At 39.2% G+C, this 16,601-nt stretch overlaps 5 protein-coding genes across 5 annotated transcripts; 3 read left to right on the top strand and 2 right to left on the bottom strand.

The window, feature by feature from the left end:
• Nucleotides 1-1,417: 1,417 nt before the first annotated feature.
• On the top strand, nucleotides 1,418-2,577 carry CBG25378 (the record flags this gene model as incomplete). The annotated part of the gene is made up of 3 exons (XM_045241199.1): nucleotides 1,418-1,463; nucleotides 1,951-2,325; nucleotides 2,372-2,577. 3 exons carry the CDS (start codon nucleotides 1,418-1,420, stop codon nucleotides 2,575-2,577), a joined length of 627 nt encoding a protein of 208 aa, XP_045099333.1.
• Nucleotides 2,578-3,124: 547 nt separating this feature from the next.
• CBG12856 lies at nucleotides 3,125-4,358 on the top strand (the record flags this gene model as incomplete). The annotated part of the gene is made up of 6 exons (XM_002640269.2): nucleotides 3,125-3,511; nucleotides 3,558-3,680; nucleotides 3,725-3,871; nucleotides 3,922-4,056; nucleotides 4,104-4,300; nucleotides 4,349-4,358. 6 exons carry the CDS (start codon nucleotides 3,125-3,127, stop codon nucleotides 4,356-4,358), a joined length of 999 nt encoding a protein of 332 aa, XP_002640315.2.
• A 3,330-nt stretch (nucleotides 4,359-7,688) lies between these two features.
• CBG12855 lies at nucleotides 7,689-8,383 on the top strand (the record flags this gene model as incomplete). The annotated part of the gene is made up of 2 exons (XM_045241198.1): nucleotides 7,689-8,219; nucleotides 8,357-8,383. 2 exons carry the CDS (start codon nucleotides 7,689-7,691, stop codon nucleotides 8,381-8,383), a joined length of 558 nt encoding a protein of 185 aa, XP_045094987.1.
• A 1,587-nt stretch (nucleotides 8,384-9,970) lies between these two features.
• Nucleotides 9,971-12,667, bottom strand: CBG12854 (the record flags this gene model as incomplete). Its single annotated transcript, XM_045241197.1, has 5 exons — nucleotides 9,971-10,122; nucleotides 10,167-10,241; nucleotides 10,290-10,775; nucleotides 10,826-12,279; nucleotides 12,330-12,667. The coding sequence occupies 5 exons, from the start codon at nucleotides 12,665-12,667 to the stop codon at nucleotides 9,971-9,973; spliced, it is 2,505 nt and encodes an 834-aa protein (XP_045094986.1).
• A 561-nt stretch (nucleotides 12,668-13,228) lies between these two features.
• Nucleotides 13,229-16,592, bottom strand: CBG25377 (the record flags this gene model as incomplete). The annotated part of the gene is given in 9 exon segments (XM_045241196.1): nucleotides 13,229-13,368; nucleotides 13,663-13,942; nucleotides 13,985-14,659; nucleotides 14,713-14,877; nucleotides 14,926-15,126; nucleotides 15,189-15,844; nucleotides 15,862-16,022; nucleotides 16,070-16,278; nucleotides 16,329-16,592. The coding sequence occupies 9 exon segments, from the start codon at nucleotides 16,590-16,592 to the stop codon at nucleotides 13,229-13,231; spliced, it is 2,751 nt and encodes a 916-aa protein (XP_045099332.1).
• Between the last annotated feature and the right edge of the window lie 9 nt (nucleotides 16,593-16,601).

Below are 16,601 nucleotides of genomic sequence, written 5' to 3'. Positions count from 1 at the left end.
TCTTGATTTCTTTGTCAGGAAACAAAATATATGAGCTCAAAGTTGAGGGTAATTCTATTAGAGTTTACAGTAGTTATATAGTCAATACATAATGTCATTACAGTTCGAATAAGGATTTTAGAATTTCTCCATAGTTCTGAAAGTTTAAAACTAAAACTGAAAATATACAAGTTTTTGTAATGTACAACTTTTTTACCGAATTCCATGCTGAGTAATATGTCCCAAAAGTGACAAAAAATGCCTAAATTAGAGATGATTTTTTAGTTGTTCCGCTGTAAAACCCCTTAGCTTGCTTGGTTGATTTGGCACAAAGAAACATTCAATTACAAAAGTGAAGCTCGCTTCTTGTTTAGTCTACGCTAAAACTTTCAGACAAATTGAAAAATTCTGAGCTACTTGTTAAGGACTTCAAAGTTGGCCGACTATTTTTTTTTTGAGTGCACTGGCTTTTCGACCATTTGTTGTACAAAACAGTAGCCCCTTTCAAAAAAAAAAAAATAGACTCCTCTTATATTATCTGAAAATTTCCTATTCGACAAAGATGAAACAAGCACTTTTTCAAATATTCAAAGTTACCGTACTTTCTCTAGAAGAAGCGCACCCATAAGTCAACTTTGAGCTCAATTATCTCGATCCCTGTGAGAGATATCAAAAATGTGTCAACTAATAAATTATTTATCATAATATCTCTAATATATATATCAGTTAACAAATTTTTGATATCTCTCACAGGAACCGAGATAATTGAGCTCAAAGCTGACCGGTTAGCTTGACTTCTATTAAAGAGAATACGGTAAATAGCATTATAAGGAAAACGTCGGAATGGAAGGCTTATAAAAAACTTTACTGTAAGATTACTGTAGGATTGGATATTCAAATAATTCAAAACCAATCTAAGTTTATTAATGTAATCAAAGTTTTCTAATTTCCAGGCCCATCTTCTCATCCAATTTGCACTAATCGACTCTCCATCTCTCCATCAAATCGTTGACCATGACTCAACCTGTTCTTTAAAAAAAAACTGACCTCCACATTACATTTCTCTCTATTTGTTCGTTCTCTACTTTTTTCTCATGGCTCCTCTCGTGATCCCTCATTCACACTCTCTCTATCTTCTTTTTTTTTCGCTCTTCCTCTTCCTGTACAATCATTTCGAACTGTTCGTATTTCCCCATTTGCAAAACGAAGTATAATGTTTCCGTATTTATTTTTGATACTTCGATCTCCATTCAGTCCCATGTGATTTTGAGAAAGTCTCTTTAGAAAATTTCACTTATTGAAAGTATTCATTTTTAATATGGTTTTGCTTTCTCTTTTACTAACGAGGTTTCAAGTCCTCGCTATTGTACTTTTACATACATCACTGTATCACTGTATATCACTGTGTAACTTTTTCTACTATCATTTCTTCAGAACAATGGGAGCTTACTTGTCCGTGCCAGGTGCCACGAAAGCAACTAATGGTATGCTCTTCTTTCTATTATGGTTGTGCGAAAAAATTGGAGTCGAGACACAGACTAAGGCTTCCATTCGGTCGGGAAATTTAGCCGACCGACCGACCACCGACCCCGCCGACCGATAGCCGACCGAACTGACCGATCGGTCGGCGCGCCGACCGTTTTCGTGCATTTGCGCATCAACGTGTTTGCATACTCTGCATTGTATTTTACGACAAACTACTCACTAAATGCCTCGTTTGTCGTAAAATAAAGTGCTTCGTACGCAAAAATTCGCGTTTTGATCGGCGGTCGGCGATTTTCGACCGACCGAAATGGAAGCCTTAACGCAGACAGTTGAACAAAAAATTTCTCTGCGTCTCCACCGAGTATGTGCTATTTAGGCTTGCCGCTTCGAGGTGCCTACCGTATTCAGACTGCGAAAAATACTCTCTAACTCCAATTTTTCGGACAACAATAATAATAAACAAGCGTTTATCTGAATAATTTACAGATTCCGTCTCTGGCCGCAAGAGAGAACACATTCCGCCGGCTCGTCCATCTGGACCACAAGCCAAAGTTATGAAGACGTACGAAGTTCAAGAGGACGATGAAGCTAGCGATGAGGAGAATGAAGAGAAGCAGGAGCTCAGCGGATTGGAGCATGAGGAGCAGTTGGAAGAAGAGGAAGAAGACGTTGGAGATGAAGGACTGGACAATGAGGAAGAAGTGGGTGAGGATGGGACCAATCCGGATGAGGAAGAGGAGCAACAGAATGAGGTTGTTGTTGAAGGCGTCGGCAAAGGTGTCGTCGAATCCCAGTTAGACACCGCTGCATTGGTTGAAGAGACAAATGCGGTGCAACCAGTGGAGCCAGCTGCTGAGAGTGGTTAGTTCAGTGTTCAGAGTTTTTACGTTTTATTGTTTATTTTCAGACGCAAGCTCGATGGGGAACGGCACTTCGGGTGCTGAACAGAAAGCGGACAAGTTTGAGGAGAAGAATGATGAGAAGAACAACGGGACAACTGAAGCCTCGAAGGAAGTAGAGCGAAACATCAATGAACCAGAGGATGTTATCTTGGAGAACGCTGCAATTCCAACCGAAGTCGTGCCAGTCATGACCGAAGAAGTTGTTGTTTGAGCGCAATTCGTTCCATAAATGTTCTCTTGCCCCCACCTTTATTCTCCCACCAACATGATCCCTTCTCTCATTGGCTGCTCAGTTGTTTCTAATCTTTGAATGTTTAAGCCCTAAATTATATGAGCATTTCTATTTAATAACCGAATTAAGCAACGAAATAAATTACTTGTGTTGTTATAAAAGTGTGTTTTTACTTTCATGGCTACGGTAAGCAACGGCGAAAATACGCAAACACAAGCACTTTGAAATTGAACTTTTCGAGTCATCTTCGGTTTCCAGACAGTTTTCACGGCGAGTTTCAGCTAACTTCCGATGTTTTCGTTAGATTTCAGCTAACAAAATTATCGAATTTTCAATGTTTTCCTCCCGTATTTTCCGCCCAAGCTTCTAGAGAGAATGTTCAGCCGCTTCGAGCAATTAAATCGTACAGAAGCTAATTTTTGGCTTGCATAAGTATAATACAATTTCTCTGCTTTTTCAAATTCCTTCTGTATTATTACTCTCATAATTCGTAACACTCTCAACTTCTTTTTTTTCGCAGATAAAAATGTCAATCGTAAGCAGTGAAAGCAGAAGTGTCGGTTCGAGCAGTGATCATCATGTTATGTTTCCGATGATCAAAAATCCTTGTTTCTCGAAAAAAGAAGTCAGCAATCAAGTTGATCTGAATCCGGCGCCCGCACCAGATCCCACCGTACAAGAAGCGCTGTGGAAGGCAAAAAGTGCCGAGTGCCACGCCTGTCACGAGCTAGTTCCACATAAGCTTCTCTACGTTTGTCGTCACAGAAGATGTCCGGGATTCTTCGAGCCGAAATTGAATTACGAGGAGCCATCGACGTTTTATGCAAATGAAAAAGTGTTCTGCTCCAGATGCACGTTCATCGGAGATCACAAGAGACATGCCGATGAGATGGAGGAAGCACAACCGATAGCGGTGAGCTTTGCGTGGTACGGTGATCAGTTAAAGTATAATGTTACAGATGAAAATGGCATATTCTAACGAGGAACGTCTGATCGCATTCGAAAAGTTGGCTTTTTTGGATCAAGAAGATCCCGTTGATTTCATGGTTTCGAATGAATTCCGAGTTACAGAACTCCCAGTTGTGAGTAGAAGCTTGCCCAACGCCGAAGTTATATGATGTTACAGCTTGCTGTCGATAAGTATCTGCTCTACGCGGAAGACGTCATCGAATGGAAAGAGAGAAAACAGAAGATAGACGACTTGAAAACTACCGTTGAACAGTGTCGCTTGGATGGAAGTAATTTTGCAAGAGAGTGTGCAGAGAAAGCATTGGTGGGTTATCTTTCACAGTTTCTTTGTTAAACTATTTTCCGTTTTTACAGATCACATATTATGGTCTCCTCAAGACTATCGAAGACTCTTTGAAGAGCAATGAGAGCAAACAGGCTGCTCCGCCAGTGATAACTACCAATGAAGAGCCAAAGACAGTGTCTCCTTCAGAAAACCACCCTAAAAACGTAAGCAACACCTAATGAAATAATTTCTAATATAATTTTGTCTTCAGGAAGTCGATGAAACAACTGTCAGGATGTTGTGCCGCAATTTAGTTCTTCGTTTCGATCAAGTTCGCGATGAAATGCGCATAGAAGAGGCGCTGCAAGTAGTCTCCGACAAGTTACACGAGGCATCTGGAACTGTTGAGAACAAACTGGCAGCTGCAAGAATGTTTAGAGAGAAGAACAACGTTGCTCTTTACTATCCGTGAGTGAATTCTGAAGGTATTTGCTTCGAGATCAAATTCTTTTTCAGGAAACAATAAACGAGAGGAATCTACACAACGTCTCACCACTTCAATTATCTTTCACAATTTTGGAAAATTCTCTTTGCGTATATCTGCATTGTTTGTTTTGTTCTCAGCAATGAATGTGTGCATTTGTTTTAAAAACTAAACAATTACATCGATATGATAATCAGCTTCGAAACTTCAGACAGTCGAGACTTTGAAAATTCGGAAATTAGCAAATTTTAGAATTTAGAAGACGAAACTTGAGGAAAATTGAAAAATTGGGAAAAATTGAGAAAAAACGGAAAATTGGGGTACAACCCATTTCATACAGGGGTACAACGCTTGTGATTCAGGGGTACAATTTTTTTTGAAGAAGTTTCTGAATTCCTGCATTTCAGAGCTTGAAAATCTCAGAATTCTTAGAATTTCAGATGTTTGGAATTTCAGTATTTCGGAATCTGAGAATTTCGGAACTTCCGAAACTGAGAATCTGAGAACTTCCGAATTGCAGAATCTCAGAATTTCAGAACTTCAAAATCTCAGAATTTCAGAACTTCTCAATCTCAATATTAATTACGGCAGAATATTTTCACTTTTCATTGTCTTTTGATTGTTCTTTTTGATTTTGTGTCATATATTTCACTCTTTATGAAAAAATTTTGTGGAAATTGTTGGGCATTGGCTGAAAGGCATTAGTTGTTTTGAATTTTTGAGTCTCGAAATTTCTAGAACGTAAACAATAGAGAACTGTAAAATAATCTTCACAAATTTCACAAACTCAGGATTTTAATGTTTAATTCGTAAAAATCTGGTATTTCTCTGAATAAACGATAGATTTTAGTTTGAGTATAAAACAAGGAAAAAAAAAGTGAGGTGAAGGTTTCAGACAGCTTATCGGGATTTTGATTTCTGAATTGTACAAAAATTGCAAAATGAATTGACCTATTTTATATTTTTTTAATTTAATAGTCATCTAACATCTATAGAACTTCTCACAGCAAATTCTCAACGCCCCTCTGAAAACAGTTCCCTTGTAAGAATTATGGAACAAAATTCAACTATCGTGGCTCCGCCCATTAGTGGATTTTAAAAATAAAAATCCAATAACTTTTTGAAAATGAATTTTTAAAGTCTCTACAGGAGCTCGGTATGATTGTCAAAGTTATCTTCCTTGAAATGGTGCATAAAAAGCATTTGGAAAGTTTTTGAAATGATTTATTCCCGGTCCAAGAGAATAGCAACTGTTGCATTTTTCTGGAATTTAGGTTTTGGCAAAAATCTTGTTTGTCACACACACTTTCCAGATGCATATTTTTGAGAAATTAGGTAAATATTCTAATCCCGCCTATGTTTTTGCCATCCGTCTCTCCTATTCTTAAATACCATTGCCAGAATTCCCCTTCTCTCTTGACCATAAAAGTGTTGCGCATTATGTCCACAAAGGCGCCCTATTGATCCGAACCTTCCGCCGCGAAACACTAGTTTTCAAACTTTGCATTTCTATTTTCTTATCAGTTTCTTATTCATACTTGTTCATAGCTCAAACTTTTTTGCTACAACTTTTTTGCTACAAAAGTTTTTTCTCTTCCATTATTTTTGGACTTCATATATTTTTTCTTATTTAATAATCAATATAGGTGGTCCAAAAACGTTCATTAGTTTCACAAATGTGTATATGCCTTATCTCGCCACCACCGACGTTGCCATATGTTCCATTCTACCTACTCTCTGCGGGTACTTGAGTGAGTAATTAACACGAGAAATTAAAGAGATTGAAAAAAGATTATTTTCGAGAGAACATGTAAAACATGAATTTACAGTAACGGCCTAAGATTTGTCACTTCCATCTATTTCAGGCAAAAAATGTCAACCTAGGATAACTAGAAATTTAGTAGATTTTGTTTGATAATACTGAAAAAATTTTAAGCCTACTAAACGAAATTCGAGCGTCCATTTTGTAGTTGGTTTTTTCGTGCAAATTCATACATATCCGCTAAACTACACAAAAATGTCAATGACATGTTATTTCTGGAGGTTTCGCCACGTGGTTGAAAACACTCTAATAGAAGCACACCCTGTACTCACACTTTGAGCTCAATTATGTTTGTTTCTATCAGAGATATCAAAAACTTGTCAATTGATAAAATGTTGTTTATATTATGAAAAGCATTTTATCAGTTGACAGCTTTTTGATATCTCTTCCAGAAGTTGAGACAATTGATCTCACAGTGCAANTACAACGTGGGCCTCTATTANAGTGTTTACGGTATCTTGGTTAAAAGGATTAAGGTGTCTCCGGATGGCTCTTCTATCACGGGCCCTTCTATTTTTCTGGACAGTTTTTTCCAAAATTTTGCATCTAAACTCGACGAAGTTTCGTTCATAATTCACGAAAATCTGCCAATTTTATCAAAATTCAGCAAGATTTTTATAGAAAAATAGAGTTTCAATAAATTTCTATTAAATTGTGGAGTTCCCGGAATATTTTCCGCTGTAAAAGTACGAAAATTTTCTGATTTCAAAGCACATTTTGAAGGGGAAACCTTTTTCAAAGAGGGCCCTTCTATTACGGGCGCCCTTCTATTACATGGGCCCTTCTATTTTTCCGAGCTTCTTTCGGAGGGCCCTTCCATTAGAGGGGCCTACTTATTAAAGGGGCCCTTCTAATACAGGCTTTACAGTAGCAAACTTCCAGTCTGTACTAGGGGAGCGGTCAATAACAAATGTATAAAAATTTATTTCGCTGTTGATTTCCGGCAACTTTGATCTATTTAGAGAGTCCAAAGCTTAGTTATCAAGTTTCCGATCGCTTTGAAATGTATGGAGGGTGTAAAACAGACTTGGATTGAACACTTTGTATTCACAGAATTTTTTAAAAATTCCTAGTTTTTCAGCTATTTGTCAATTTCTGAAAAATCCCTCTTTCCGCCCATTTTTGTACTAATGTGAACAAGGGGTTATTTTGAAAATCGGTAAATATCTGAAAACTAGGAAAAATTTGTGAATGCAATGTTTTGAATCTAGTTTGTTTTACACCCTCCAAAAGTTTCAAAGCAATCCGAAACTTGACAACTGAGCTCCAGACTCCTTAAAATGCTCGAAATCAACTGAAAACACGGGCGAAATTCATTAGAATTAATTTTTTTTTTGGCGAAATTCATTAGAATTAATTTAATTAGAATTAAATAGATGCTTAATTTAATAGATGCTTTTCTTTTTTTTAAAGATTTCTAAAAACACTGTTTGCGTTGCCTGTCGTATTCTTTCCTTGTATAAATTTTTAATTGTTCATCCTTATTATCGTTCTGTTTTTAAGTTTGGCATGTCAAGTCCTCTCTTTTCAGTGTTATTGAATTCACAAACATGGCCCCAAAACGCAAGACTGCCACAACTTCCGAAGAATTGCCAGGAAAGCAAAAACGAGTACGTCAAGTGAAGAGAAACCAGGACGATAAAGTCGAGAAAGAGATTGGTTTCCAATGTTTCTATAGACCAAACATGCCAACTCAGGATGAGATTCATAAGGCGGTGGAGGAAGTCTCAAAGATGGCAATGGCAGTTCTGAAGGAGGGAAAGACAATTATCAATCCCGATTTAGCTGCTGTTCTTTTGGCTGAAGACAAGATTCAACCAAATGAGGAGAAGATGGAGGATTCGGATGATGACTCAATGTTTGAGATGTCGATGGACAACTACGTTGAGGATCGGAAATTCAAAAAAAATCCAGTAGAAGCTTCTTTCTCCAAAGCGTTACCAACCGATGGTAACGGTAATCCACCGTTGAACTTCTTCTTCCCGACAGTCTCCAACGTTGATGGCCTCATTGAAACTCAGCTTTCCAACTTCCCGGACACAAACCAAGATGTGAAACTCGTCCGCTCTCAAATCCTCGAGGTGGATTTACGAGTTTTGATGTTCCCTTATTAACTATCAAAATATCATTTCAGGGGCTTCAACAAACGGCTAAACAGATTCTGGACTCCATGTGTAAGTTAAAATCTATTTGAAAAGTTAAAAATTTGATGTTTCAGATGGCACTGGATTGTTATTATTTTTAGAGTTGTTTCATTTTTTATATAATGTCCAACAATGTGACCAACAATCATAGGATGCTTCTAAACCTCTCTCATTTTCCATAAAAAGAATTTTAACTGTAATTATTGTATTAAAATAAAAATATTTCTTCACATTAAGTATACAAAATTATAACCACGATCATTGACTGAAGCCTCCAAACTCGTGAGCTCAGATTCTATTGTCCGGCGGCTGTAGTTTTATAGTAGTAATATCGTCTCAGAACTATTTAAGTGCGATCTTAAGAGAGTCTACATAGCTGACAATTAGTTAGTTAGAATGATAAAGATATTAATTTTTCAGGAAGAGTTATATTAATGCCACTAATGATCCTAGCGACACGAGAAAAAATAGGGGTTTAGAAACAGCAAAAAAAGCAGAAGGCTGGAAAAAAAACAATTGAAAAAAAGGAGGTAATTAATTAGAATGACATATCAAAGGTATATTTTTCCAGATCGAACCATCATTTTTCCAAATAATAACCTTACCTTCGCTTCATCAAAAGTAAGAAACCATCAAAAATGATGCGTAGAACGATCGTGAGAGCGATCGGCGCTGAAAAAAATGGAACCGAAGAAAAACCAGGGAAGCAGACCCAAAGATAGAAAAACATCCAATGACAGAACACGACACGTTCCAATCGAAGACAAAGAAGACACGAACAGAAACAGAGATTTAGAAACAGAAAAAAACGGAGGATTGGAAAAAAAATAGTGGTGAGATAATTTTCGTTCGACTTAAAGTAATTGATATTTTAGGAATATTCAACTGGCAAAGACGTTCCAGGAAGAACTGCTTTTCCCGGAGAACCAAATACTCCAACTGATAGCTCTACAAAAATGTATAAATATTTAGTTTTTTAACTGGCTTTCTCAGAATGAATATTTCCGAAAATGTTCAAAATCTGAAATACAACAAGATCAGACAGAATAACAAATAACATATTCTGTTACAATTTCTAAATTATTCTGAACATCTGCATATTTCCATTCGTGTGTTTTCCGATCGCATCGAACTTTGAAATAAAGTGTTGAAGTTCTCTTTCTCTGATTCATGTCAACAATCTGAAATTCTCAAAATTTCTAGAACTTTCAGTTAATAAAACCCACATAAATAATATCATTTTCCGGCCAATTCGTTCTCAAAAGTTGCGTCGTTTTTCCGATTTTCTCATCACATTCAATATGGATAAAACTACAATTTTCTTCATAAATAAACGAAGGATTTGTTAAATTTCCTTTTGATATTTCTCTCGAAATATCAGGATCCAGATGAAAAGAATGGAAGAACATAATTAAAGAGAGATTTGGTGTATCCAGGGGCAGTTGGATAAAAGAAGAAAAATGAGACAAAAATAGGTAATACTCATCAGAAAGCAGTAGAAATTTAAAGTTTCAAAAAATGAGGTTTCATCATAAAAAGCGAAAAGTTATTTTTAAATTAGAAAACACTCGTAAAGAATAATAGAATCGATACTAGAGAAAGAGAGAGGAGGAGCATTTGGGAACTAGAAAAGAGGGTATTCATAAGGAACAGAGATATGTGGGAACAGGCAATTCACAGAATTTAGTTTATTTTTTCTTATGCCAGAAAACTGGCTTCTTAACGGTTCTCCGGGCTAGTGAGGTGCTTGGGAGAGTCAGTTCTTCTGTGGATTCTGATGATGATGGAGCAGGAACAGAAGCAGAAGACGTTGAGGGAATGGAGGAAGAGCAGCACGGTTCTGTAGTAAAGATATTTTTATATTTCTATGAAATCAATATTCACCTTGATCGATCTTCTCTGGATTCGGGGAAACGGCCTCGACGTCGATGAAATCTTCAACTGTACCTCTAACTGCATCTGAAAAATGATATTTTGCGTTGATTCATTGATTTCCCTATTTCTCACCAGGCTTCGAAGCTTCGAAATTCATTTCCTCTTCTTCCACTCTTGCCACTTTCGCTGGAGGCTCCTCTGAAGTATCTTGAACCTTGTTCTTCTTCTTTTTCACTTCCTTCGGCTCGCTCTTCTTTTCCTTACCATCCTCCTTCTTCTCCTTCTTTTCCTCTGATTTCCTTTTTGGCTGTCTCTTCTTTTTCTCCTCATGATCTTCAGATGGACTCTTCACCTCTTCCATAACTGGTGTCTTGCTTCTGCATCTAACAATCTCTTCGATAACATCGGTAACCGATTGTGGAACTGGCTCTTCCTCTTCTTCTTTTTCTTCTTCTACTGGAACAGCAGCTGCTGGAGGTGGAGCTGGTCCAGGAGTGGTATCCATTGGTTCCATTTCAGGCACTTCGAAATCCTCATCAGCGCTATCGAATAGAGTTCCCTTTGCCTTTAATGCCATCTCCAGAGCCTTATTGACTGGTTCGTGAGCATACTTTGCATCTGTAAAAAAGAGATAAACCAGGGAATCAGATTCTGAAAAGAACACTTACCCATCGGATTGACATAAACCGGTTTGTGCTCGGTGACAGTCTTTCTCGGCTTCCTCTCAATTCTGGCCTCTTTCATTCTCTCTTTTTCCCTCTTGGCCGTCTTGTTTGGAACGGCTTCTTCGTCACTGCTCTCCAAAGATTCAGATGACTCAGAATTTGTACCTTCGCCTTCAGAAGCCATTGGATCTACAGTATCATCAACTGCTGCGGTGGAATTCGCATCGGCAGGAGCAGCCTCTCCAACTGCTTCGCCTGCATTCTCATCGCCTTTCTTCTTTGCTGGGTTTCTATTAATTCTATTAATCAATTGGGCGGATCTTCGTTCTTCCCGTTGAGATTCTTGAATCAGGCGACGTATAATTCTCTCGGCTTCTCGTTCCAAATTATGAGATTCTGCCTGCACTTTCGCTTCTTTTCGGCTTTCAGCTTCTGCCTTCCTTTTCTCCGTAATAATTTTCTTCGCCTCCATTGCACACCGTTTTGCTTCGTCAGCCAGAATTCTCACATCCATTTTTGTCTTTTCCTTCGCTTCTCTCTCTGCATCCTTCCTATTCTGAACATCACGCAACTTTTGTGCGATTCGAGCATCTTTCTCTAGCTCTCTAGCCTTTCGAACTAATTCTCTTGCTTGCAACTTTTTGATCTTCTCATCAGTTCTCTCAGCGGCTTTTTGCAATCGAATTTGTTCTCGAACTTTCCGTTCTTCCTCTTTCTCAAATTCCCGATTCGCTTTTTTCTCCTGAGCTTCGTCTTCAATCTCTGCCATAACTTTAGCGATTCGTATTTCGAGTTCTCCATCGAGACGTGTCGGATGGCTTGTAGCCTTTAGAAGTCGCGCCCAATTATTCTTTTCCTCTCGATTATATTTCGATTTGAGCTCCGGACGAGATCTTTGTGGGAGGTAGTGATGCATCAACCCAAAATCAGTCCCTGTACATTGGAGTACTTCATAAAACAAGTCAGTTTCCCTTTCTGACCAAAGTGTTGGCCTTCGGGAGATTCGATTTCTAAATGACATGGAAGTGATTTTACTTCCCATTCTCCCCTCTTCAACTGTTTCCCAAACGGATTCATGGTTGACTTGTGCCGATTGGACAACCAAACTTGTTTCGTCAATTACCAATCTCCCATCAGCTCCAATTTTCACTTGCGGAGCATTGATACGTGGAGATGCGTCGAAATCTCCAATTTCCGATTTGGTGATAACGGTGGAGCTGGTCGAAGAACGACGTTCTCGTTTGAAGCTTGTCATCTCATTTCTCGGATTCCATCTTGTCAAGTCGGACATCTTCCACGTCTTGGTGTCCAATTCTTCTTTTCCAGAGAATCTCTTCTTTTCGCGTTGTTGTTTGGGTTGAAGAATCGATTCGTCTTCACACATGGAGACGTTACGAGAACGTGGAGTCATCAGACGACCTGGTGGATGAGGAGTGGCGAACTGAGAGGATGGTGAACTGAAAGATTTGAAGGATGATGAATAGCTGGAAATGTGAATTTAACTTACAGCAATGAAACATTGCTATGAGCAGCAGTAACCAGCTCTTTTCGAATTTTGTCATGATCGATGACGTCGTCTGTGAAGTGCACATGATTCTGATGATTCTTCGATACATCCACGTGAAGAGATTTCATTGATTCCAACGATGCTTCTTCGTCGTTATCAGGAGAGGAATTCTGATTGACTGTCATCACGACGTCTTCAACAACTGGAGTTGCTGCTTCTGGTGCCGGCGCTTCTGGAACAGTCTCAACGACTTTAGGAGCAACAGGAGCCGGAGCAGGAGTTGCTTGTTTCGCTGCCTTTGCAACATTTGGTTTTATTTGAATCCTAGCCCGACGCATCGCCCTGAAACCTGATTTGCAAGCTTTGAAAGAAACCAAACAGTTTAAAAAAAGTATAGAATGGTAATTGACACCATTATCAAAAACTCCATAAAACAAAGAAAATTCAGTGTACAACAATTATTCGTTTTCGCTTGTTTTTTTTTCTAGATAAACAAAGAAAAGATGTATGTACAATACGAGTTAGTTCCTAAACATGAAAAAATGAGAAAACCATAGGGAAAGTATTGCTTTAAGAAGAAGAAAAAAGAAAGAAGAGACAAGTGAAACGGGATGGGGCCGGGATGAAGGTAATACAATTAAAAGTATAATCTGTCTCAAAAGCTTATGGTCATGGCGAAGAAATTAAAAAGTAGGTGCCAAAGGAGAAGAAGAACTGAGCAAAGAGGGGAGGTCCATTAGAAAACTTTATTTTGGAATGTTTCGATTTGGAAAGGTTTAGTGGGTGATCGATGATGGTAAATTTCGCAACAGAATGGGTTAGAGACAAAAAGAAAGAAATACAATTTGAGACAATTCTACAAAGAAAAACTATGTATCTAAATAAGGCGGAATCCTCGTCTACCAGAATGGACACCATCCAATATAACTCTGACACAAGTTGGTTGAAGACGTGGCTTGCTCAACCAACAGTGCGAGCTGATCAGCAACTGCAAGAGCTTCCAGTGGATTTGATCCGTCGTTTTGAGCGAATTCGGTTCCTGGAAAATTATTTGATAGAAAAAGAAACAACAGCAATTACCGTAAACCTGTAATAGAAGGGTTGTCCTTCAAGGACCTGTCCTTCAAGGAACATAGGGTCAAGTTTGAGCTCAATTATCTCGATTCCTATGCACGATATCAAAAATACATAGACTGATAAATAGTTTATCATAATATCCAAACATTTTATCAGTTGACATATTTTGGATAGCTGGCATAGGAACCAAAATAATTGAGATCAAAGTCAAAAACCAGGAGCTTTATTACACAGGTTTAATGGTATTTAAACTTACCATCCAACTTCCTTTTGATCGTTTCCATGATTGAATCAGTGGTACTCGTCGATGGAAGTACCGCATTTACAGTAGCAATCACATGTGCTCTACCCCCTCCTGGCTCCTTTTTCGCTTTTGGATCCTTTTTCATTCCTTCTACCAGCCTCCAATTGATAACTGGATCATAGACAAAGGCTTCCAGAACGGCTAGAAGTGATTCTTGATTTGTACGCAACATCTTCAGAACACGTTCAGCTGTGTAGTTGAAAACACCGTCGAGACCAGTGACTTCCATTGCCTATAACATGATATCGTAAAAGTCACAGAATTAGAAACTCACATTGATCAACATTCTTGTCAATCGGAATGGTACTCTCTCTGGGAACTTTTCACGAAGCATTGCCACTTCGAAACAGTCTCCGAAATCAATGTGGACGATTTTTCCGGTCAGACGATCGAGCATCAAGTTAGATGGATGTCTATCTCCAAGTCCTAGAATATATCCAACCATAGACATGCAAGCAACGGATCGTGTGTAGTTCGTTCTTCGATCGAACCAAACTTCAGAACTTGGACTCTTCAACCACAGCACCTGACGAAGATCTTCTCCTTGTGTGGCAGCAAGAGCACTCTCGAAACATTGAAGCTTCTGCATTGTCGTCAAACGTTCCGTGTCTTGAGTTAGCTTCTGAAGCGTTTTGTGCTCTATAGACAGCGGAATCTTGGCCTTCTTCTCTCGATATTCCTTTACAAGCGTGTGAAGGGTATCACAATTCGGCACCCAACCAATTAATCCGGAATCCTTACTTAGCGCGACGATAGAGTAACGCTGAATAGTCAAATTTCTTCGGCACGTTTCGGAATTATTGGCGAGAAGGGTGTTGACGAGTCCGAAGAGTTGCATCACTCGCTCGTCTTGTCGTGGATCTTCGTGTCCTTTGAGCAAGAATTGATAGTCGAGTCCATTGGAACCACGGATCATCATCTTGCGTGGTCTTTGTTTACTTGTAATGACCTAGAAATCGTAGTTGGGAGATAAGGAACCTGATAAGCTAAATAGTTGCTTACACTCATTTTCGAGCTGAAACTCTGAATCGAAACGATTGGTGCCGATGGATCATAAGTTCCAGGAACAACGAGCTCCAGATCCTTGGCACTGACTAGATTTGGAGACACATAAACCAGGTCCAGTGAGTTTAGAGTGGCCAATTGATCACGAAGTTTTTTGAAAACCTAAAAATAGCTCTATGATTTTGTAGGCTTTTGGAGGAAACAGTTTACCGCGCAATAAATCTCCCATGCTTGATTCAGATCCTTGACATTCCCACTGCTCTCAAAAGCAATCACATATTGTCCTGCTTCTTTGAGGTCTGCACTATAAGTCTGTTGGAAACTGTGCTCTTTCATTGTCGTTGGCGCTCCCTTCTGCATCATTTCGTTCATATTTCTCAAAGCGTCAAACATGGCTTGTACGTTGTTGTCCTGCATACGTCTCTGAGTAATTTCATTGCAAAAACGGAAACGGTAATTAGAATATAACATACGTGGAAGTAGACACGAGACGCATCGTCAAGAGCGTCGTGCCATTGCTCATGCCACAGAATCGCACATCTGACGAGCTCCTCGGTAACAAGTTTCGCTTCTCCAACCAATTTCGAATGATACTCCATCATCTTGTCTAACACCATATGCGCATTCTTACTACGATGCTCATCGGAACTTCTCGATGCTACTGTCAATGCATAGATGATTGCTTGCGGTCGATGCTTTGCAATTTCCCCAAGCACTCGAAGCACCAACTGGACGCTCCTCTGGTCATGAGGACAATCGAGACGAGCCATCAATTGAGGAATCGCTTCAAGCCACGTGGTAACGGGAAGATCGAAAATATTATCCGAAAGTGCATAATAGACACTATCATGCTCTCCAAAGTCAAACCACAGTTGCATCAAACGAAGAGTATCCTCAAGTCGAGATCCAGGCGAGGTCATGAGTGCCTTTGAGAAGCATGTAACAGCTTGAGCAGCATGCTCTAAATACATCGTGTTTCCAGATGGGAATGCCAGTGGAGATGGATGGTGGTGATATGGTTGCGCTGGAGATGGAGATGAGAAGTTCGGCATTGGTCCAAGTCCGATGAGTGATCCAAGTGGTGGTGGAACAGGGCAATCTATATAAACTTCGCAAGAGTTACAATCTACTTAGATAAATGCTTACCAGATAGTGGTTCCGTATTTGTGCTACTATGGAATGCAGCAGGCTGTGGAGACTTCTGAGCTGGCGGTGGCGGTGATGCTGGCTTGATCACTGGCATTGCTCGTTTCGATGCGGGAACCTGTTTCGAAAGCACTGGCGGCTTCTCTTTTTGATGAATAATTCTGCAATTTGAATATAACAATTTATGTGTAAAAAAAGAATCAAATACCTCGGATGCGGCCGTTCTCTGCAAACTGCATAGAAGTGTGTTGACGCTAGCTTATGCCATACTTTGTGCCAATCTGGATCATATTTCGCAGCCTGTTGATAAAAGTTTATGGTATTCTCGAATGCAATAGTCTCTGGTGGACGGTTGTCTCTAGAAGTTCGATAAGGCGGTGAAACTTGTTGTTGGACGAATGAAAGTTCTCCGGCTGGCTGTAATACAATATGATTGCAAAATTGATTGAACAAAGAAGAGTAATTACCAGAATATTCGCATTTCTTGCTTTGTGCTCTGTCCATTCTCCGAGTTTCAGGAGCACTTTCGCACAAATTCTTCCTGGTTCTTTGGTCGATGGAGGCACCATTTCTTTTCCAGTTGAATGTGGAATCGGATTTATTCGTTTGTTCCAATGATTTGCCAACTCTTCCAAGGCTCTAATCGCCGCGTCTTTTTGCTCGTCCTGATACAATTGTTTAGCCAGTGCCAGCACCAGAAGTGGCTTATCATAGGGTGCTTTTGCGCACATCAGATCAGC

This window comes from Caenorhabditis briggsae, assembly GCF_000004555.2.
Source record: "Caenorhabditis briggsae complete genome, chrI, whole genome shotgun sequence".
Classification (NCBI taxonomy): Eukaryota; Metazoa; Nematoda; class Chromadorea; order Rhabditida; family Rhabditidae; genus Caenorhabditis; species Caenorhabditis briggsae.
This window is presented reverse-complemented; position numbering and strand designations above follow the sequence as displayed.